The sequence below is a fragment of the Scatophagus argus genome, chromosome 12, assembly GCF_020382885.2.
Source record: "Scatophagus argus isolate fScaArg1 chromosome 12, fScaArg1.pri, whole genome shotgun sequence".
In the NCBI taxonomy this organism is placed as follows: Eukaryota; Metazoa; Chordata; class Actinopteri; family Scatophagidae; genus Scatophagus; species Scatophagus argus.
In genome coordinates, this window is record NC_058504.1 from 13,396,086 (window position 1) to 13,417,145 (window position 21,060).

The window sequence follows — 21,060 nt, forward strand, 5'->3', positions numbered from 1 at the left end:
AACACTTTATGGTCTGACTTTTGGAACAATCCAATATCGCAGCCTTTTAATACCTTTGTGTGTGATTACAGTTATTTAACACCATACAGAAATTCAGTGTAGTTTGGCTTTTTCTGAAGGCAAACAAAAAGAGCGTGTCTGATTAAAAATCCCACAGGCTTTATTTCCCATAATAGATTTACACACAAACCATCAGTGTTACTATTTTCTTACCCAACATTACCATAATTTTTGTCCATTTTAACTCCTTTCCCCTCCACCCTCCCTGGTCACTATTCACCTTTCCTCTTCTCCACTGCTTTCAACCGGCTATCAAGACAACTCAGCCGGTCATCCACTGAAACAGTCTTTTCACAACCTGAAGTGAGCAGAGTCAACAGGACGCACCCCAGCACCAGGACGCCCAGTCGAACCGCCGTGGTGTCTGCAGCGGCATTCTTGTCAGTCACGATCAGTCCAAAAAGCCAGAGCGCCAAGACAGTTTTTACCACCCAGAACACCCGTCTCAGCACGCATATCAACAGACGGAGAACAATAGTCAGCACCCAGTAGCCAATGAGGGCCAGCAGACCCCACTGGGCGATGGCTGTCACACCCTCTGGAGTGAAGCGGGGCAACGTCAGCGCAACTGTGGATGGAGGAAATCCAGCTTAGGCATATTTCCGTAAAGAATAAAGCTTGAAAATACCCATCTAGTACACCTAGCAAACAACACTCAGTAAACAAAAAAAAAAGAAGGAGTGGCAGACAAATGGCCTGAAGGAGAGGCAAGTCAGCATATTTTCACTTGTTCTTAAACTTGTCCTACCCCTAGACAACTGCCTGCACTTACAGAAGTTACACATACAGAAAGGAAAAAGTGGAGCATGTGGCAACACCTGTACACACTCTCAATAGCTCAGTCACACACACACGGGCCATCCTGGTACCTACCATCGAATCCTGTGACCCTGAGGATCTCTGTGACGTAAACAGCAATGACATTCAGGCCGCTGGCAGCTCCTTCAGCCAGGAATCGGATCACCATCTCCAAAAACTGTATTGGTGGTGTTTAGGGAAGGTGGAGAAATGTTTTACTTTCAGATTAACACAGTAACAATGAAGAGAGGCAACATTGTGATCACAGTAATAATCATGCAGGGAAGAAGCACAGAACAGCTTACAAACAATACAGCCAGACTAGACGTATCCTCATGGCTCCATAAACTAGTGCTTTATATAACAGAAAGACTCATACCTACAGCAGCTGTTTGTTCAACCTTGATTATATTAATGCAGAATTCTTTTGACTCTACATGCTGCCGTGCTGCACCTTAACATAGATAAAGTGCAGCATTGTTGACTTGGACAAACAGCTGTGTGGGCAAGTGACAGCTGGAAAGTGCTCCTCGCTATTCCTGTACAGTCTTTGCTCACACACACACACACACACACCCAAAAAAATCACCCAGTATGAACGCACACACTGTGCTGCCCCGTCAGCCAAGGTCAAGGGTAGCCCAGTTAAGTTGGACAAGTATCTTATCTGCACCTGTTGCACTGCACACTGACATACGTGAGGACTGTTCCCAGCATGCCAGAGCAAGAGTCAAGCATCTGTCACTTCATGTCAGTGTGTGTTTATCAACTGAAAACACATTTAATTTCTACTGCACTGACATTACAAGGCTTGGTTCGCCAGCAAGTCCCATCCCGAAATGTTTTAATGAGGACTGATCAATTGATGCCAAGTGCAGGCTGAAGTAGCCAACAAGAAGGCGTGATGCAGCCCATAAGCTGAAAATACAGAATTGCATGCTGTCTTTCTGTGGGCTTCCAAACCGACAAAATTGACTATATTTACTCTTAGGTTATTTTATTAATGCCCAGATTAAGCTGGGTTTCCTCACTGGAAACCAAACTCGGATAAGGCTCCATTACAGTTTGGTTTAGTCCTCGATTTTACATTCAGAGCTACCAACTGAGTTATATTGAACAATTTCACAGGGAACCTGTCACAGGAGCAGGACTATAATGTGCCCTTCCATGCAAATATCACAGCATAGAAACACACAACTTCATCACAGTCATGCTTCTACTTTCTGCACAAACTATGGGAGCGACATGAATTAAACAGAGCCGAGAGAGGACTCAGTTTAAGGAAGCATGTCAAGGTAAACTAATTGGAGACACCCCGGAGGTTTCTTACCATGGCCACCGTATAGGCGTTCTCCTGGCCAAGCAATGACTCAAGATACAACACTGCACTCTGGGGAAAATTGAGCCAGAGCCGGGTGGAAGCAGGGACACAGACGAGTGTGTATGGATGAGGGGGATGCATGGATATAAGAAGACATGAGATGAGGGGATCAGAGGAGAGATTAACAAGTTCAGAGGCATGTGTGTGAAGGGAGTGGAGGAGGAAGGAGAGAGAGAGAGAGAAATGAGAAGGAAGGTTGGAGGTGAAGGTTAGTGATCAGGTACAGTTATTGACCAAGAACAGGGATAGAGCAAAAAAGTGAAGTTAGACCAAACATTCAGTAAAGCAGGATATTAAGAGGAGTGGAAAGCCACTTCCTGGTGCAGGAAGCAAAACAAAGGGCTATTAAACGGTGGTGCACCTCAGCAGCTGATCGAATCGCGCCGCTTCCCAACACCGACTCCGCGTAACGCTGGACCTCCTGGCAGGTTCCGGTGATAACAGTCCGGAGGGTGACCACCGGTGGGCTCCCCCCGGTCGCTTTGGCTTGCTCAGATTCGGCTCCAGCCCAGGCCACCGCCAAACCGAGCAGCAACACACAGATGGTGAGGAAAATCCGAGCCATGGCAATTCTACCCCGCCCAAAGCCAAACGCGCAAAAAGTCATTGTTGGGGATTTGAGAGCAATATAATAAACGTGGCAAAGAAAACAAGAGGACGTCCAAGGATCAACGCTGCAGCAGAGAGCAGGTTGAGCCGCTTGTGCTCAGTGAGTCAAGATAGACATATAAATCAAAGACTTAAAATGGCTTCTGTTGAAAGCAGTCATTGGCTACAAAGCGATTTTAAAATCAACGAGCAGCTCACAGTAGGCATAAAGACAGATCCGCACCAACTGCTCAAATAACACGCCAATAACTCAGGTGTCCAATTAAAAAAATATACTAAATTGGTGGATTAAAAAAAAATAACGCGACTCCAAGTGAGCTGAGTATTTAAATATAAACTTTGGCAGCGTTACAAATACCCAATCGAGGATCACCGCGCTCCGTCAAGGACGCTCCAACATTACCAGTGGCTATATTTGGTAAGAAACCGTTAAAGGCTTAAATTCAGCGGTGGTCGAGATATTTGATCGTCAGTGACGCTGCAGCAGAAAGTAAATAAAAATATAAGAGTGTAAAAATGTCTCCAAAAGTTTCTGTTGCAGCTTTGCGCATAAAACTGCAAAAAACAAAACAAAAAAAAAGAGACCGCGGGGACGCTGAGCCGACCACGAGCCTCCTAAAGCCTCTTAATTCAGCTCTGAGCTCCACACCAGTAAAGTTCAGCGTTTCTTTCACCGTCAGCTTGCATACAATACACTGCTGCGATGGATTATGTTGCATAACCTCTTAAAAACTCCCTTGTCGCTGCTCCCACATGACGCTCCCTTCCTTCCAGCGTTTCTAACGACACTTTTCAACATGTAAACGCGTCCACATCTTCAGGGAGGAGGAGGAGGAGGAGGAGCGGGGGAAGAAGAGGTGGAGGGAAGGTTAAACAGATTTGCACACTGGGATTTGTGGTTCGGGGTAAACGTTAACATTATTTACGGGGTCTGATGAACATTTCAAATTGAAAAAGAGTGACATGGAAGCTGAAGCTGGGCAGTTTAATAACTAAAGGTACAGCCAGTACACAACATCAAGTTAGATTTTTAGAGAATTTTAAACAGGCAGTTAAAAAAAATAATAAAGAAAGAAAAAGAATCAGGATTGACACTGACTATGTACATAAACTCCAACATTATATCAACAACCACTACACTGAGAGGATGGTCGTTCATACTACTACTGTTTAATCTTTTTCTTTTCACACTGCGAATGCGCACCCTCACACACACCCACACATACCCACAATCATCATTCAGTGTGCGATGCAATGTTGCACAACCTCATTCTCTACATTTTTCCTACACCAGTATCTGAAAACGCACTGTGAAGTAGTGGGTACTTAATGAGAGAAACTGAATTCAGTCACTGTTTAAAAAACAAAAGAAAAAGAAGAAAAAACCTAAAGCGTTCAGTTCAGAGCATCACAGCTGCCCTACATGGTGGGAATCATCCAGAGATATCACACCGATACTGTCCTGGAGGAGGGCCACGTGTTCAGAGTGGAAAGTCTTGGCAGTATTTTGTACTACTGCTTATATTGTTGAACCCTTTTCCTCCGCAGCACGCGCGAGGAACCTCAGGTTCAGCCGATGTAAATGCGGTGGAAGTCGTTTGCTCCGAAGGCGGCGTTGCACTTGGGGCACTTCCTCTGACGTGTGTCATAGCGTGTCTTAACGCACTCGAAGCAGAAGACGTGGAAGCACTTTGTCAGTACAGCATCCTTCACCCGGGAGTTGCAGCATGGACACGTTAAACGAGCCTGGGGGGAAAGAGAGAGAGACGGGGGTGTAGAGAATGGATTCAGTAATGAACCGAGAAGCCATTTTGATTTGTAATGAGCGGACACAAATGTCTTCAAGCTCATTTGTCCTTAACCAGGAACACCCCACGTGATATGAAGTGTATTACAGCCACAGTGTCTTCACAACTGATTCTCATGACCATGATCAGTGCAGGGGATGCTTGATACATGAATCTTACAGTATAATCAGACCAATGACAAAATCTGTAAAAATCTGAGCATGAGACATTAATCACTTCTGTAGTTCACACAGAAAAATTCACCACACGGACTAAAACTTTCATCCATTGTGTGATGTTGAGTTTTGCACAGTTGGTCGGCATTTTAAGTGTTCTTGTGTGTTCCCGTTAGAAGAGTGCGATCAAGCCGACAGCTGGTCTCATTTGGTGAAAACTCGGGTGATAAAAGATTACTCCGGCTCATTCAGTTAAAATGCGCAGTTACAAGTCAAATGGAGCCTTAAGAATCCCGTCAACCTATTTGTAAATAGCTGGAAACTTCTAGCCTGATTATGTCCAATGCTCCTTGTAAAGAATCTGAGGGTAAAACAAGAAATCACCGTTTTATGTACGATTATGTGCTGGACTATTTATTTGTTGGTATCAGTAACTTTGTGGAGTCTCTGCTTGTTGCCTTGCCAGTGTTCAGGGCCACGAAACAGTTTACTGTATAACACCTTCTAAAATGTCCATTTGTCATTTTTAAACTTTTTTTTTTTTTTTTTTAACAAAGTAACCAGAGGAGACACAACATGTTAATTAGTAAGTGTGTTAATTAGAGGTGCTGAATGGTGGATTTTATTACCTTCAGAGATAGCCAAGCTAAGTATTTACTTCCTGCTTCCAGCGAGTTAAATACTTGCTGGCTGTAGCTTCCTATTTAGCATACTGCCCTGAAGCAGGATAAATGAAAACAGGAAGCTATTACTATATTGTGCATCACAGAAACAAACCTTATATTCACTGATTTCTTCATTTAGGATGTCATCTCCATTGCTGATCTTCTCAGCTGGTTTCTTGGCCTTCTCGATCTTTCTCCTGAGTTTGGAGATGTCCTCCTGAAACACAGATGAGTTAACAGCTGTAAGTAAATCAACATCAACTTATAAATTAATCTGGAGTTGTTGGCTTGAGTTTGCGCTTCCTGTATTGACCACAGTTTGTATTTAAGCTAACTGTTCTGTCAAGCTGATATGTTTTGTGCCTATTATGGCTATGGAAAAAAGTTCTGTAATATTTATCCCTTCTTACTCCCAATATTAAACATTTCAAAAATAGCCCCAATAGGTGTAATTGTTTGGTTACACAACATCTCTCCTTTTAAGTCAATGTCATATTTGATATTTGAGTTTATTTGTGCACACTTGCTGATTTGTATGTGTTGTTACCTGTGCTCGCCGGGCATTAAAGGACTCTTTCTCCCTGGAGATGCTGTTCTCGACGAGTTCTTCCCTGACCAGGTTGAGCCTCTGCTGAACCTGCTCCAGCTGAGTTCGCACCTCCTCCGACAGCAACGCAGATTCCTGAGCCTGGAGGATGAACACAGATGTTTTCATTTTTCCTCAATAGGAATGTTCTTTGTTCTTACACTGCGAAATCCTGTATGTACATACAGCGCATATCCACGTCGTTGAATTTCCTTAACAGCAGCTCACCCTTTTTGGGATCAATTTGCTCTGCGGCTGTGGCTCATCACTACAGAAAGGTGTGTTACCTTGCGTTTGTTCATGTCCAAAGCCTGTGTTCGGAGGGCCAACTCTCTCTCAGCAGTGCTGATGGTGCCCTGCAGGAGGCGCTCTTTTTCCTCTAACTTCCTCACCACCTGCAACTGGGCATCGACCTGACAAAAGTGCACAATCCCCAAAAATTGTGAGAAAAATGAAAATAAAAAGCTTTACAGCTAAAAGGCAAATGTGACAACAAACTGGGGAAACAAATGGAAGCGGACACAAAAAAGTAATAATGAATAGTGTTGGCTTTTTCAGGTTTTGTTTATTTTTAGACAAGCTATAGAAAACATGGTTGTGTATTGTTTCTGAAAATAGTCCCTACTGCAGGTGGTTATCAACCCAATATAACTGAGCGGGGGGGGGGGGTTCAGATAGAACAGCTGAAGATATGACAGGAAGGGGGTAACAGAGAGAGAGAGAGAAGGGATGAAGCGCAGCAAAGGAGCCACAGGCAGGATTCAAACCTGTGGCCACTGCAGAGAAGACCTCAGCACATGGGTCGCACGCTCTACCAACTGAGCTACAGGGGCGCCCTCACCTGAGTTTTCAAAGTGAGCAGTTGGTCGGCCAGCTCCTCCTTCTCCTCTTTTAGGAGCTTGTGGATCTGGTTGGACTTGATCCGCTCGCTCATCAGCTTGAAGTTCGCATCGTCTTTCTCTCTGAGCTGCTGCATCAGGCGAATGTTCTGTTCCTGCATGTCCTCGAAGGCCTGTCCAGTCACATCCATCTCGCTCAGCAGTGCGTCCTCCTCCTGCAGAGGGAGCAGGGAGACGACACAGTGTCAAGACAGTGAAAGGAGGCTTTGTTTGTGCGTTAAAAATGAGCAGCTCACACACCTGTTTTGCTATAGAGAGCTTCTTGTTGAGGGTGTCGATCTGCTCCTCCACAGAGCGAATCTTCCTCAGAGCCTCTTCATCTGCCATCTTTTTGCCCTCCCTCCTCTCCCTCTCCTCCAGCTCCCTCAGCCTCTGCCGCAGCTCCTCTCCCTGGAATCAGCATTGTTATTATGGGTTTGCCACACTACAACACCTTAAATAATTACACAGATATCATTATATTGTATAATCACAAATATTCATAAACCAATTACACATACATTAACTTGTTTACTATGTTCACTTATCTGTGTAAATATTTGTCTGTGGGTGACTTGTCTCTGTAGCATGCATGTTAATCACCTCTGACTTGGACTTCTTCTCTGCAGCCATGAGCTGGACTTTGTCCCTCTGCTCCTTTGGTGCTGAGCGGTACATGTCCAGCAGCAGCTTCATCTCCCTCTGGGACTCCTGGGCTTTCCTGAAGGCGCACAGTCAAGGTAAGTGGAGTCTTTAACAATGCTATCATGATCAAGGACCATAAGACCATCTTTTCACCCATCTCTCAGTGATAACATTTTTTGTTAACCTGCCATATAACGTGACAAGGGTCGACTATATCACCTGAGCCACAGCTGATGTCTCGTAGAATCATATGACTTGTGAATTTGGCACCATGTAAAATTAAAAAAAAAAACAAAAAACAAAAAACCTTCCACATTAGAGGCTTACTTGAGTTCTGCTCGGACAATCTTCAGTTGCTCCATCTCCTTCCTCTTTGACCCGCCAACCACAGACAGTCGCTCCCCAGCGGACTCCTCAGGTTGACTGCTGCTCGATGGCTTCTCTTTCTCGTCCTTTATCACACCGCTGCTCCCACTACCACGGGTAGACCTCTCTCTCTCCCTGTCCCTCTCTTTCTCCCGCTCTCGATCTTTCTCCTCTTTCTTTACAATGTCCTTTTCTTTCTTTTCCTCTTTGTCTTTCTTCTCCTCTTTCTCTTCCTCTTTTAAGGTCGCCTCAGGTTCTACTCCAGGCTCTATTTTCACCGTGGCTCCTACAGAAAGAAAACAAAGCAAAGTGAAGAAGAAGCTGTCATACAAGACAGTTTTAATACATATTATAATAAAAAATCTATTTGAATTATTTATATTTCTAAATAAAAGTGAACAAATATTTCATAGTCATACAACCAGGTGTTAGTTACCGGTGCTGCTGGGTGTGGAGGAGCCGTTGTCAGGCTCTGTCTTGATCACAGATTCACCAGAGACCGCTGGGGTGGAAGGAGAGGTGGTCTCATCTTTCACATCCATCTCTGTGCTCGACTGGGACTGGAGGATGGCATTGCCCTTTGCAGCGCGGACCTACATATGCACCACACGAACGTGTTTTAGTGTGATGTGCTGTCTTGTGCTTAACTATACCCATAAGGCAAAATGAACTATTTAATTTCTTTTGCAAATGAGAGGTGAACAAGTGAATTTCTCTTCATCCCCAACTGATCTACCTGGTTTAGCTCGGCTTGTGTCTCTCTCAGTCTGATCTTGTATTTCAACACCTCTCCCTTCATCTGCTGGTTGTGGGTTTGCAGCGTGCTGATCAGGTGACGCATCTCTCTGTTGATGGGACCTGACAGAAAGATGTAGGCAGAGTAACGTAGGAAAAAAGAAAGCAAGTTAAACATTGTACTGCCTGTTTCAATGGCTTTCATGCACCTCATTCAATATATCGGCCAGAACCTTTTAGTTACCTGCTTGCTCGTTGGCAGCGAGAGTCTGTTCGAATTCGATGCGCAACATCTCGTACTCCTTCCTGACTTGAGCTAGCGTATCCTCCAGCTGAAACACCTCTGTGCGGACCTTCCTCTGCAGAGTCACCTCATCATTCTTCACACAGAGGGATGAGAGTAAGAGAAGGACAAATAGTCACACAGACAGAAACTGCCACTCAGACACACAGACACTTACCTCCATGTGCTCCAGCTGTCGAAGCCTCGCTGTCCTTGTAGTGTTGAGGCGAGCACGTGTCTCATCTAACTGAGCCTTAAGGATCAGGGATTCGTTGTAGAGCACAGAAAATTGCGACTGCAGACAGCGATACTCAGAGGTCTCCTTTACCATGCCCTCTGCTCGACTGAGCAGCTCTGTCTGAGAGAAACAGAGAGAAAAATTAGTTAGTCCTTTGGTTTAATGCAGCCTTAACAGACATTGTGAAAATGTCTGTTAAAGCTGCATTACAACAAACATATTTGTTTTCTGAATTGCAGAAATCATACAACCCTACATAATTCCTGGAATTATGCAATCCATTAATGAGTTGTTTCCAAATGAATGCCAAAACAACGGCACGTGACAGACAAACACCTTCATGTTGTTGTTCTCCTGAACCACGTTCTGCAGGTCCTGCTGGAGCTTCTGCAGCTCAGTGAGGCGGTTCTCTGCCAGCTCCTTGTTCTCTTCCATCTCACTATTCATCTCTTCAAACTAAACAAGCAAGAGAAAAAAAAGTCAATAACTGTAAAAAGCATGGTGGAAAGAAAAAAAAACCTGTAACTGTTGGTTTCTCTCACTACCTTTCTCTTGTTAATGGTGATGGTCCCACAAACGCTGCTGGCCTCCCCACACACCTTATAGCCTTTGCTGTTCACCTAGGATGCAATCAAGAGATTGTCAGAGCACAACTTCAGTATACACATCAGAACAGTTGCACAACATTGTCACAGACAAATGGGACACATGCGGACAAGACACGTCCTCACCCTCTCCAATATCTCAATGAGGTGTGCATTCAGTCTGTTCTCTCGCCGGCGGATCTTCTCCATATCCCACTGGAGCTCCTCGATCAGAACCTGCAGCTCATTGACGCGCTGGTCTGCTTTGTTGGCTGCCCGACCCAGAGCTCGAGACTGGACAAATCAGGAATACAGAGACTTGATACTGCATGCACAAGAGCTCAGAGAAATGCAATGCGTCTTACGATATTAGTCTGCAACAAAGCAACGGTTACTGCACGATGATAAGTAAAAGAAATACCTAATGAACAATGCACTTGCCAACTTACTGCACACAGTAAGCCACTGTGCCACAGTATTTTCTGAAATCTATCAGGTATTTATGATATATAAATTCTTCATATAAAGCTCAACTCACCTAAATACTCTTACAAATAAAAAGCCTCAATCAGGAACAGAAAAGTCTTGCAAGTTATGGAAGAATTACACTTGAACACACATTTCTGAATCTGATGGCTCCACCTGAAGGTGAGCATACAAAGAGTAGGGAAGGATGATTTGTACCTCGCTTGTCATGTGACTGTACTTCTGCTTGAGGTCCTCAGTCAGTTGTCGCAGCCGCTCATTTTCACTGGTCAGGAGCGAGTTCAGTTTAGAAGCTGCCTGCCATACAGTACCCTCTGGAAAGAAAAGCAGCAATAATAAACACATGGCACGGCTGTAAACATATTAACTGACTTAACAAATTCTTCCTAAATAAATTTCAGTTTCATCATGTTTCCCTTCATTTTATCTCACCAGCACCAGAGTCCAGCTCTGCTTTCAGTTGGTCCACAGTGCTCTTCAGACACTCATAGATCTCCACCACATGATTGGCCTGCTTCTGGCTGGACTCCACTCTCTCCAGCAGCTCAGCCTCCATCTCCTCGCTGCTACTGCTCGCCAATGTGGCCAAGAAAGAGTTTGAAGCCTCTCCCTGTTGGCCTGAGTGACAAAAGAAAGAAAGAGGGTTTGGGCTTTTTATCTCTGGTTTGTTCTTCAAATATCAGCATGTTATTGCTTCCAATGTCACAATTCCACATGAGCTCAGTCTGTACCTCTGTCCTTGGTCCTCTCCTGGTTGGAGTCACCATCAGGCTCTGGAGTTTCTGGCTTGAGGCTCCGTCCCTCAGCTGCCTGAGATTTCTCAGGTTCGCTGCTTGCTTGGTCATAACGCCTAATAATCAGTTGAATGTTTTCATCAAACTGTGAAAGAGAGAATGGCATCCCATTACAAATCTTTGATTTTTAGAGGAGAGGAGACTTGAACAACAGATGATTAACTAATTTTTGTTTTTGCTTCTTGGTCTAAAACTCGTTTACCTGGTTCCAATATCTATTAAGGATCAGTAGACTAGCATCATCGGTGGCCTGTCGGGTCTCCAGTCTTTCAATTCGCTCTCGCAACTCATCCTCAATCACCTGCAAACCAACAAGCCAATGAATGAACCTCTCTCCAAACACAAGTGCAGCTTCCTGTGTGTATGTTTATGAAGAGCTATAAACAAACACTGGACATTTACCTGTCTTTGATCAAGAGCTTCCCCCAACTTGCGGTTCTTAGCTTGGAGAGCTTTGATGTCTTGTTCTTCCTGAAAAAGAATTGACTGATTGAAGAACTGATTTGGCTATGAGCACAAAAAGAAAGTGCAGCCAAACCAACAAATGGTTTGCCGAGGTGAAGTGAATAAATACAGTATATTAACAGAATAGTGGAAAATATAGGAGGATGGGTACTCACTGAATTAGACACTCCTCCAAGTTTGATGACCGTCTCCACCGCGGTGCTCCCCCCGGCAGCGGAGCTGACACCGGGTCCTCCGTCCTCTCCTTCCCTGTCCCTTCGCTTTTCTGGAGGTGCACCGGAGGAAGAGGAACCGCTCGGGTCAGCTGGACGCTTCTGCCCCGACATCCTCAGACTCCTGAAACAAACGCAGAGAGAAAGAGAAAAAGCAGAATGTGACTGATCAACAACGCTGTGGACTGTTACCGGTAACGCTGGTTAGGATCAGATGGCTGAATAAACGACAAAGATACGCTGTGTTACATATATAGGGTAGCTAACGTTAAGAGGTCAAACATAACTACCTTAATGTTTACTCCCAAACCTTGTTCATCTAGCTAAGTAACGATCAGTCGAAACAAATACACACACAAAATGATTTGTTGCCTTTTACATGCTGAGCAAGCTGCCTGAATATGTCATTCTAACAGTTACTGTTAGGCTAACGTTAGCCATTTGCTAACGCCAGGTTTAAGTGATGTAGACGTTCAGGAGAACTCAAATCAGACCAGACAGTGCATTTACGTTGACATGTTGTCAATATCAGTCGTATCTCACCGAAGCCTTACCGCTTTCAATGCAACGAGTTTTATAATGTACTAAGAAAGTATGTCTGTGCCTGTTGTTGTTGCGGCGGCTTGCCTGTCGGAAAAGGAAGTGTTAATAGTCTGCGTGGGACCATTCTCAGCTGACATTGCGCCACCTTTCGACTTGGAGGAGATCGCACTCTGTTCAACGTTCCGGGGGTGGCAGGTGGCGGGTGGCACACACACACACACAAAACTTTTCCATGAAGTCAAATGCTGATAGACCATTACTGATGGCACATTCATAAACCTGTGTTTAGCACAAAGACCCAAAAGCCAACAGTACATCTATTACTGAAATATTGCCAAGGCTCAGGTTTACTACTCAGTGGTGATTTGGTGATGGCTGTGGTATTAGATAATTCAGGACCCAGTTGATATTATACGTTAGTGGTGTACATTCACAAACAAACCTTAGGTGTGTGCTTAATAATATAAAGTTACTCGATCCAAGTAACTTCATATTATAACCTAAGAAAGTGGAAGCCTTGCAGATGAATCAAGACAGAAGTTTGTATTGCACATGGATCACTTCCTTTTACTGAAAGTACTGACACAAATTCGGCATGTCCTAATCTCACCAATATGACATAACTGTGTTGCTGCAGTTTTGGATTGCAACACCTGGACACACTGGAGCAATTATTTGGTAATAAAAACATTAAATATTTAAGTTATTCCACTGACCTTCTTTTTCTCAGTCATGCCTTCATATATCATGCCTTTATATAAAAGGAGGCTCGTGGACAGAGAATGATCTCTGATAAGCTCCATTAAGGAGTGCACTACACAGGGTGCAGAGTCCAGCTTATGTAAAAGCTTGCTCGTCATTATTTGTGAGTTACAGGTCCATTCCAGCCTGTTGGTTCCAATGTTCCAATCTGTTGAGGTCACTTGTGGACTTGTGAGAGCATTACAAACATCCCTAGAAGTTCTTTTTGGGCCATTTTCTGCAATCAGTATGAGGCCTGTTTTTGCATGACGTGCTTGACAAGCAACGTGATGCATAAGGCGAGTACAGAAGCATGACAGCATGAGTAAGCAAGTTTTGCTCTGGTAGCTTAACTGAGAGCACATTTGTGTCTAATAAACAAACTACAGGCTAAAACTTGCTTTTATAAGTTTCCTTACATTTATATTACTTTTGAAAGTGAATCAGTGACAATTGCAATGGCGTAATATAAAAGATTCTCCTGGTGCAAACCAACAGGGACTTTAATGTCATTGCATTCTAAATACACAGAGTTCTGTGGCTACAACAGTTGCCACTTTTTTGGGAAGGCTTTCCACAAGATTTTAAAGTTTTTCTGTGGAAATTTTTGCCCATTCATGCAGCAGAGCATATGTGAGGTCAGGCTGCTGATGTTGGACCAAAAGGCCTGACTCACAGTCTCTGTTCCAGTTCATCCCAAAGGTGTTGGATGGGGTTGAGATCAGGGTTCTGCGTGGGCCAGTAACATTCTTCCACACAAAACTCATCCAACCATGTCTTTATGGACTTTGCTTTGTGCACTGGGGCATGGCCTCCCCCAAACTGTTGCCACAAAGTTGGAAGTGTAGCATTGTCCAAAATGTCTTGGTATGCTGAAGAATTAAGATTTCCCCTGACTCACTAAGGAGCCTAGCCCAGCCCCTGACATACAGCCCCATGTCTGGATACTTTTGTCTAAATATGCAGTATATATAATATTCATACATATATGATATACAGGAGTTCAAGAAAAGATTTGATTAAATTTAATTAAGCAAAGGAGAGAGTTTTCCATACATTAGTGCCAGTTAACATAAATATTAAAGTAACAAATTCTGCACACCATTCAGGGGTCATTGGAAATGAAAAGCTGTAACTGTTCTCTACCACATCCTGCTGTGATTGACTCTTTATCCAGAACAATGAAACAAAGAAACCTGAACTTCAACATTGCATAGCAGGCCTCTCGCATTACATTTCAACACTTACTCAGGGTGAAGCAAGGGTGATAAAACCAAAAAAGAAAAGTGTGATTCGTGCATGATCGCTGCAGACTTTTACAACTGGACTGACGACACACGCTGTTCCCCTTCTTGTTTATAACTCATCCGCCTAACTTCTGTTATCAGCCGAAAGACCACAAAGGTGCATTGATACCACGAAGCACGCCAACACCACCCTTGTTTGTCTGTGCGGGCCAATTGCGTTACCGGAGGGTGTCACACGCCCCGCCACGCCACGAGCACCTCCTCCACAGCACCAAGCAGGCATTAAATACAGCTCAGTGCGCCTTGCTCGTCCTTCTCAATCAGACCAATTAGTGTCCAGTGGCTGTAGAAGCTCATTGTCACTTCTGTTGCCGTCGCTGTTTGACAGAGCGCTCAAGTAAGACGCATTTTAAAGTTTTCGGCTTTTTGCATGTTCTTGCTGTTGCTGATTTCTAGTTTTTGTTTTCCCCGAAAAGTGGACTGAACCATTTCGCCTGGTTTCTGCAACGTTTACGCGTTCGGTGATCCTCATGTTGGAAGTAGCGTTGCTCTTATGGATTTGAGCTGCAAGTGTTCAAAAGTCAGAGCTTTGCAAAACTAGATAACATAATGGGTTGTTGTGTCTGCAAGCTCGAATTGATAATTTGGGATGTTTAAACTTTTTTGTTTTGCAGCGCTGCTGGTGGTTTTAGTTGTTATGATGATTGCCAACGCATTTTGTTCGCTAAAGTGGCCAAAATGAAATTGGGTTTATGGACATAAGATAGACACGTTTACGTTCACTGTTTTCAGACTATGCGTGTGATTTTAAATTCTTTGCCGTGACATGCTGTTAACCACTAAGTGTTGCATATTCAGTCAGGACTTATCCGTTTGAAGGCCAAAGTTCAGCCACGCAGGCCAAATATTTACAGAGGTGGCGTAAGCGAGGCAGGAAGTCAGGCTCATTTTGTTAGATGGAAAACGAGATTAAGTCTTCCTCGTTCCTAAGTTGTTTCTGATTACCTGTGAATAACTTGTTTCTGTCTTCTAGGATGACTCATCAGTTCCCATCACTGTCTCCGGAGCAGAAGAAGGAGCTCTCTGACATTGCTCAGAGGATCGTTGCTCCAGGAAAGGGAATCCTGGCTGCAGATGAGTCAACAGGTGAGCTTCAAGCTCTCAGTTATTGATCAGCAGCAAGAGCTTTCTGCCCTCTGTGTAAGAGAAATGATTTCCACGTCCTTTCCCTTCAAGGAACCATGGGAAAACGTTTCCAGAAAATCAACGTGGAGAACACAGAGGAGAACCGCCGCTCCTTCCGTGACATCCTCTTCTCCTCCGATCCCTCCATCGCTAACAGCGTGGGTGGTGTCATTCTCTTCCACGAGACTCTCTATCAGAAAGCAGACAGCGGCAAGCCCTTCCCCCAGGTCATCAAGGATAAGGGAATTGTCGTCGGCATCAAGGTGAGGGACCATGAAGTGGCGAATGAATCATCTTCACCATCTTCAGGGTCTGCCTTGTTGAGCCATGTAAAATAATGGGTGTATCTGTTCCTTTGTTTTGTGCTAACTCCAGGTGGACAAAGGGACGGCTGGTCTAAATGGAACAGATGGAGAGACCACCACACAAGGTGAGAAGGGATTGTATTTTGTTCTGTGCCTCCAAGTACAGTTCAAGGCCCAGGAGTGCGAGCCTTCTTCATTGCAGAATTTCAGCAGCAGTAACACAGAACGCAGCCACCCATAACCTTCTTGTTTCTTTGTAGGTCTTGATGGTCTCTCTGAGCGCTGTGCCCAGTATAAGAAGGATGGTTGTGACTTTGCCAAGTGGAGGTGTGTCCTCAAGATCTCAGAAGGCTGCCCATCAGCTCTCGCCATTGCAGAGAACGCCAATGTCCTTGCCAGATATGCCAGTATCTGCCAACAGGTGTGTGCAGGCATATTCTCCAGAAATTCTTTTTTGGTGTGCAGGTGACTAATTTTGACATTTACCGGCATGTCCTCCACCAGAACGGCCTGGTGCCTATTGTGGAGCCAGAGATCCTGCCTGACGGAGACCATGACCTCCTGCGTTGCCAGTATGTCTCTGAAAAGGTTGGTTCATCTTTTGGCTTACCAGCCACAAACAATGACTAGCAGTAATGTTTCCTCATCCAGTGATCTCTGTAGTAATAAATCTGTCTTCTTCAGGTTCTGGCTGCTGTGTACAAGGCTCTGTCTGACCACCACGTGTACCTGGAGGGCACTCTGCTGAAGCCCAGCATGGTCACTGCTGGTCACTCCTGCGCCAAGAAGTACACCCCTCAGGAAGTTGCCATGGCAACTGTCACCACTCTGAGACGCACCATTCCCGCTGCTGTGCCTGGTGAGTGTCACAAGGCCAGTGTTTCCTTTTAAAGAAACCAGTTTCAGAAGAAGAAGAAGAAAAAAAGAGGACTTAAAGTTTTGTGAGTAATCTCTAAGTACACATGGAAAACTTCTTCCTGTGTCCTTCCAGGCATCTGCTTCTTGTCTGGAGGCCAGAGTGAGGAGGAGGCCTCCCTCAACCTCAATGCCATGAACCAGGTGCCCCTCACTCGCCCCTGGAAGGTGACCTTCTCTTATGGCCGTGCACTCCAGGCCTCTGCCCTGGCAACCTGGCAGGGCAAAGCAGCCAACAAGGCAGCTACACAGGAAGTTTTCTGCAAAAGGGCCAAGGTAAGTCTTAGAGGTCATGAACAACTGTCACTACACACTTAGCAATTTGAAGTAGTGGAGTGTGCTTAAAACTGTTTCAAATGAATCTTATTATCCAACATCATACTGATTTGTAAATTATTGATTTTTTTTTCTTTCTTTTGGACTTTTTGTCAGTACAGTCTCTCACTAATGTGGTTAAGTAACTTGGCTGATCATTAACGCTCAGGTTTGACTTTGCCCTAACCTGCCCACCCCCCACCCCAAACAGATCAATAGCCTGGCTTCCAAAGGAGAGTACAAGCCCACTGGCTCAGCTGACCAGGCCTCCATGCAGTCTCTGTACACTGCCAGCTATATCTATTAAATACTGTGAACAATAAAAAAAAAAATGATTACCAAATTTCACATGGACCAAACAAGAAGACATTCCTCTGCTGGAATACCCTCTCCCTCAGACTGCCAACAGCAATCCATAACAATGTTGTACTACTGTTTGTCTACTCAATGAAATGGATGGAAATAAATTAAGTGAATGGTGACTGTGCCATTGCATTATTTATCATGGTTTTGATTCCGATGCCTCAATTTTCAAAGCCGAGCCCACAGCAGCAGAGTTTTGCCTCTTTTCAACAATATAGATGCAACACACAAGTCAAAATCACTAGCATGAGTATGCATAAAAAAAAAAAACAACTAGGATGATGCCCAAGTGTCAAGGGACATGCTGAAAACTTAAAAAGAAACAATCCAGTGATTTAAAATGAAAACTAAAGGAGTTGGTACAAAATTCAATACAGGATTAGCACTGAAGTAGAACTTCCAACAAGCCAACAGTCAGGTGAATTTTTTAGGTGACAAATTAACTGGCAAACAATGGCAACAGCTTTCTGAGCAGGCTCTTTATTTTTCAGTTGTGTAGATGAACATACATGAACTGTAATAAGTTAGTGTACACATGAACTGAAGTTATGAGCTTGAAACAGATGCGCTGGATGGATGTCATCTCAGCATTTCGGTTCACCTGTAACTTCTTTATTGTCAGTATATTTTTACATATTAAGCGTGTTAAAATATAAATGTATTAAAATATAGTCATTTCTTTAAAAAAAAAATCTGAAATTACAAAATTATGTGCTGTCTTGTAAACAAAACACAGAAGCAACATCTGCTCATTCATCCAAAGCCACATGGTGAAATGCCTGCCGTTAAGTGTGTACAGAGGTTCACATTGACCACCAGAAGCTGCAGATAGAGTCTAAACTAAGCCTCTGTTAAGATTCAGGTTCAGGTTAAGATTACATTAAGATTAGGTAATATTATGTCACAGCGGAGTTAGTCAGTTGACTTCATTAACGGGTATATAGAATGTTGGATTGCTTTAATTTAAAGTAACATAACATAAGTAAGTGTTTACTGACCCATACAATAAGTACACGTGAGCCTGGCTGTGTGTATGTAAAGTGCTGTAAGCGGAATAATGACAAGCTTGGTGTGCTGCAGCAAAACCAATCTTAGTTACTGTAAAAATAACAAAACAAAACAAAAAAATACTTGCAAAGGTTTTAGTTTGATGTTGTGTCACTCTGTGGTGCCGAGGTGTGCTGGACAATAACCTGTTGAAGAAGATATGTAAAAGGTACAGGTTAGTCAAGGTGGACTGGAAGGCAATAAAAAGTCAACACACAACTTGTGAATAATATTATTAGTTATCTCTATGGTTTTAGACAGCTCTTGGGTTGCTAGAAAGTCCCATTTAGATTGTTTCTAATATGAAAACTTTTTTTTTTAATTCAAAATGTTATCATTATTTTGTAAATACAGTTCTGTTTTGTCTGCTCATTAATGCTGTCTGCCTCTTTTAATCTAATTGAGTTTTTTCTATTTAAATAAATGTTAAATTGAAAAACGTTAAAATAAAAAAAAAATGTTGATTTGTCTTCAGTCAGGGACTCTTAGTGAAGATTTCTTACAAGAAGGTGAAGATTAAATCAACTCTCGCATTGCTGATTTGTTTGGATTCAAGAGGGAGGATATGTTTTCCGTTAACTGTAGCTCAGGGTCAGAAGATAAGTTTGAGGGGTTGGTTGACAACATTTATGCTAACAAAATGTATTTCTTAAACTTTTTAGTCACATTTCCATTGTAGAAGAAATGTTTTGTTCTCGTGAAATACAAATAAGACAAATAAAATCAGCGACTAGTGACAAAGGGGTGCACGTGAACATTGCTTTCTTTTAAGGGGTCACAAGCCAAAAGGTTTGGGGAACCACAGGCCTCAAGGGCTTTGGAAAGCACATACACAACATTTTTCTTTACTTCTCTCTCATTAATTGTGTTTTGCCATTCAAGTCTTTATTTATGGTTCAAAACTATTCTTTGTATATTCTTATTTACTCTCTGCAACTTTTATGCTGGTCACACACACCTCCATCCAAAAGGTTAAGTCATAATTGTCATAATTAGGAGTGTGTGTGAAAGAGCGAGTGAAAGGTAACAGTTAAAAAAAAGAAAGCTTTACCTGAGTGTGTGTGGACTTCAGAGCTAAACGTGCCACAGCACACAAGAAAATGAGGAGCGCAGACACACACAGAGAGGAAGTGAACAGTATGGCTTCAATACTGAAAAGCTGGGGCGAAGGCAAAAGAAGACAACAATGAAGTCAGTCACATATTGTGAAAATGTTCATCTGTTCACTCTAAAAAAAAAAAAAAGTGCTACAACTCACTTGGTTTGAAGACCGGTATGAAAGGAAGATATAATGGGAGAAGCAGTATAGCCTGTAGACAACAGAGACTACGATTCCAAACAGAGAAACCACATACATGGCCAAGCACACAGTCACCTGGGAAAGAAAAGTCCAACAAGATCAGGTGAGTTACTGGAAATAGAAGAAAGACTGAAGGTGACTAAACAAAGTTAAACACTATAAAAGTAGAGCATAAAAACACAATAGACCTACCATCTTCTTGGATGGATGTACCTCAGTGTAGATAGACAGGTTTCCACAGACAAGAAACTTCAAAACAACAAAGATTCACTTAATTTTCCTTTATCATCACCCAAATGCATTATAATAACCTCAGCCTTATTCACATGCCACATTCATCATCACGGCAGCTGGGGAAGGAACTGAAGCTCTTCTGTGCTGGTGTGGACATTTTTATTTGAGTCAGCTATTGAGTCAACTAATTAACTAATAGATCAGATAGTGCATGTGTTTTTAAAGGAAAAAACACAGTATGAGCCAAATATTATGTACCAGAAGTCCCTGCCAGTAGGGAATGTAGATTACGCAAGAAGTCAGCACACTCTCACGGGTCAGGTGAAGCCCCATCAGGAGCTCTGCGCAGCCAAAGACCACAATAACAATCTGTGAGGGTGAAGAGGAAGGATGCATTTAGGTACAACTCTCTGTGTATATGTCTGTTTAATATCTTGTGCTACTGGATCGCTGTGTTACCCCAAGACTTCTGGGTTCCCTCTGGACAAAGCGATGCAGAGGCTTGCTGGACATCTGTACCTCCTGATTCTCATTCCCGTTTGTGTTCTCTGTGGATGTTGAAGCAGCGCCTTCCATTGCCTGTAGACTGTGCACCATGTTTAGTTGTGAGAGGAGAGAACAAGAATAAATCAATCCGATAAACACCCTCCCCTCTACAGCTAGATAGACTATATTGAAAGTCTACTAAGCAGTAATTAGTTCTAAAGAATGCAATGTATTGTATTTATATTCACAAAAATATGAAGTAACCGACCTTGTATTAGTTTTTCATGCAGAGAAGTGATGTGCGTAATAACGGGAAGGGAAAGTTCTGGGTGGACAAAGGAAGTGAGGAAATTTGAGAGTTTAGCCTGTTTTTTCATTAGGGGGAGGAGCTGAACACTTTACAGGCTACAGGCTGAGGTTCTTCATCACAACAATATTCACTCAGCCAGAGTCACATTCAAATCCCACTGAGATCTGTGTGGAAATCCAGTTTCTAAAGTTCATTAAACACAACAGCAAACCTTTGACGGCTTTCTTTTTTATATATATACAAGAAACTCATCCTAACATGAGACTATGGCTCTCTGAGCTTAGTGATGACAGGGGGAAACGTTTATATTTGCATTTCAAA

General features: G+C 43.3%; 4 protein-coding genes across 12 annotated transcripts; 1 reads left to right on the top strand and 3 right to left on the bottom strand.

Annotated features, from left to right (window-relative positions):
* On the bottom strand, window positions 1–3,696 carry si:dkey-74k8.3 (transmembrane protein 109). 3 transcript variants are annotated; one of them, XM_046405571.1, is made up of 5 exons: window positions 3,571–3,696; window positions 2,601–2,811; window positions 2,189–2,248; window positions 934–1,036; window positions 1–628 (listed from the first exon to the last, which is right to left on the bottom strand). In XM_046405571.1, exons 1-5 carry the CDS (start codon window positions 3,645–3,647, stop codon window positions 273–275), a joined length of 807 nt encoding a protein of 268 aa, XP_046261527.1. In that variant the 5' UTR covers window positions 3,648–3,696; the 3' UTR covers window positions 1–272. The 3 variants fall into 3 exon arrangements, with proteins under 3 accessions (XP_046261527.1, XP_046261530.1, XP_046261528.1); XM_046405574.1 differs by lacking the exon at window positions 2,189–2,248 and having other exon boundaries at window positions 3,571–3,689; XM_046405572.1 differs by having other exon boundaries at window positions 2,601–3,671.
* Window positions 3,697–3,819: 123 nt separating this feature from the next.
* On the bottom strand, window positions 3,820–14,472 carry rnf20 (ring finger protein 20, E3 ubiquitin protein ligase). 6 transcript variants are annotated; one of them, XM_046405564.1, is made up of 22 exons: window positions 14,281–14,472; window positions 11,692–11,872; window positions 11,474–11,542; window positions 11,274–11,372; window positions 11,009–11,156; window positions 10,710–10,895; window positions 10,476–10,591; window positions 9,939–10,085; window positions 9,753–9,827; window positions 9,544–9,663; window positions 9,148–9,327; window positions 8,931–9,066; window positions 8,688–8,809; window positions 8,388–8,544; window positions 7,913–8,237; window positions 7,544–7,661; window positions 7,202–7,351; window positions 6,904–7,116; window positions 6,350–6,475; window positions 6,024–6,164; window positions 5,589–5,693; window positions 3,820–4,594 (listed from the first exon to the last, which is right to left on the bottom strand). In XM_046405564.1, exons 1-22 carry the CDS (start codon window positions 14,331–14,333, stop codon window positions 4,418–4,420), a joined length of 3,144 nt encoding a protein of 1,047 aa, XP_046261520.1. In that variant the 5' UTR covers window positions 14,334–14,472; the 3' UTR covers window positions 3,820–4,417. The 6 variants fall into 6 exon arrangements, with proteins under 6 accessions (XP_046261520.1, XP_046261524.1, XP_046261522.1 ...); XM_046405568.1 differs by lacking the exon at window positions 14,281–14,472 and adding an exon at window positions 12,353–12,475; XM_046405566.1 differs by lacking the exon at window positions 14,281–14,472 and adding an exon at window positions 12,303–12,445.
* A 65-nt stretch (window positions 14,473–14,537) lies between these two features.
* Window positions 14,538–17,481, top strand: aldob (aldolase b, fructose-bisphosphate). Its single transcript, XM_046405570.1, has 9 exons — window positions 14,538–14,676; window positions 15,313–15,425; window positions 15,516–15,727; window positions 15,840–15,894; window positions 16,030–16,190; window positions 16,274–16,357; window positions 16,454–16,628; window positions 16,761–16,960; window positions 17,211–17,481. Exons 2-9 carry the CDS (start codon window positions 15,314–15,316, stop codon window positions 17,304–17,306), a joined length of 1,095 nt encoding a protein of 364 aa, XP_046261526.1. The 5' UTR covers window positions 14,538–14,676; window position 15,313; the 3' UTR covers window positions 17,307–17,481.
* On the bottom strand, window positions 17,281–20,795 carry LOC124067864 (membrane-spanning 4-domains subfamily A member 4D-like). Of its 2 annotated transcripts, none has more exons than XM_046405576.1 (7): window positions 20,698–20,795; window positions 20,403–20,529; window positions 20,202–20,312; window positions 19,902–19,958; window positions 19,668–19,784; window positions 19,461–19,568; window positions 17,281–18,555 (listed from the first exon to the last, which is right to left on the bottom strand). In XM_046405576.1, exons 2-7 carry the CDS (start codon window positions 20,517–20,519, stop codon window positions 18,505–18,507), a joined length of 561 nt encoding a protein of 186 aa, XP_046261532.1. In that variant the 5' UTR covers window positions 20,520–20,529; window positions 20,698–20,795; the 3' UTR covers window positions 17,281–18,504. The 2 variants fall into 2 exon arrangements, with proteins under 2 accessions (XP_046261532.1, XP_046261531.1); XM_046405575.1 differs by having other exon boundaries at window positions 17,281–18,558.
* Between the last annotated feature and the right edge of the window lie 265 nt (window positions 20,796–21,060).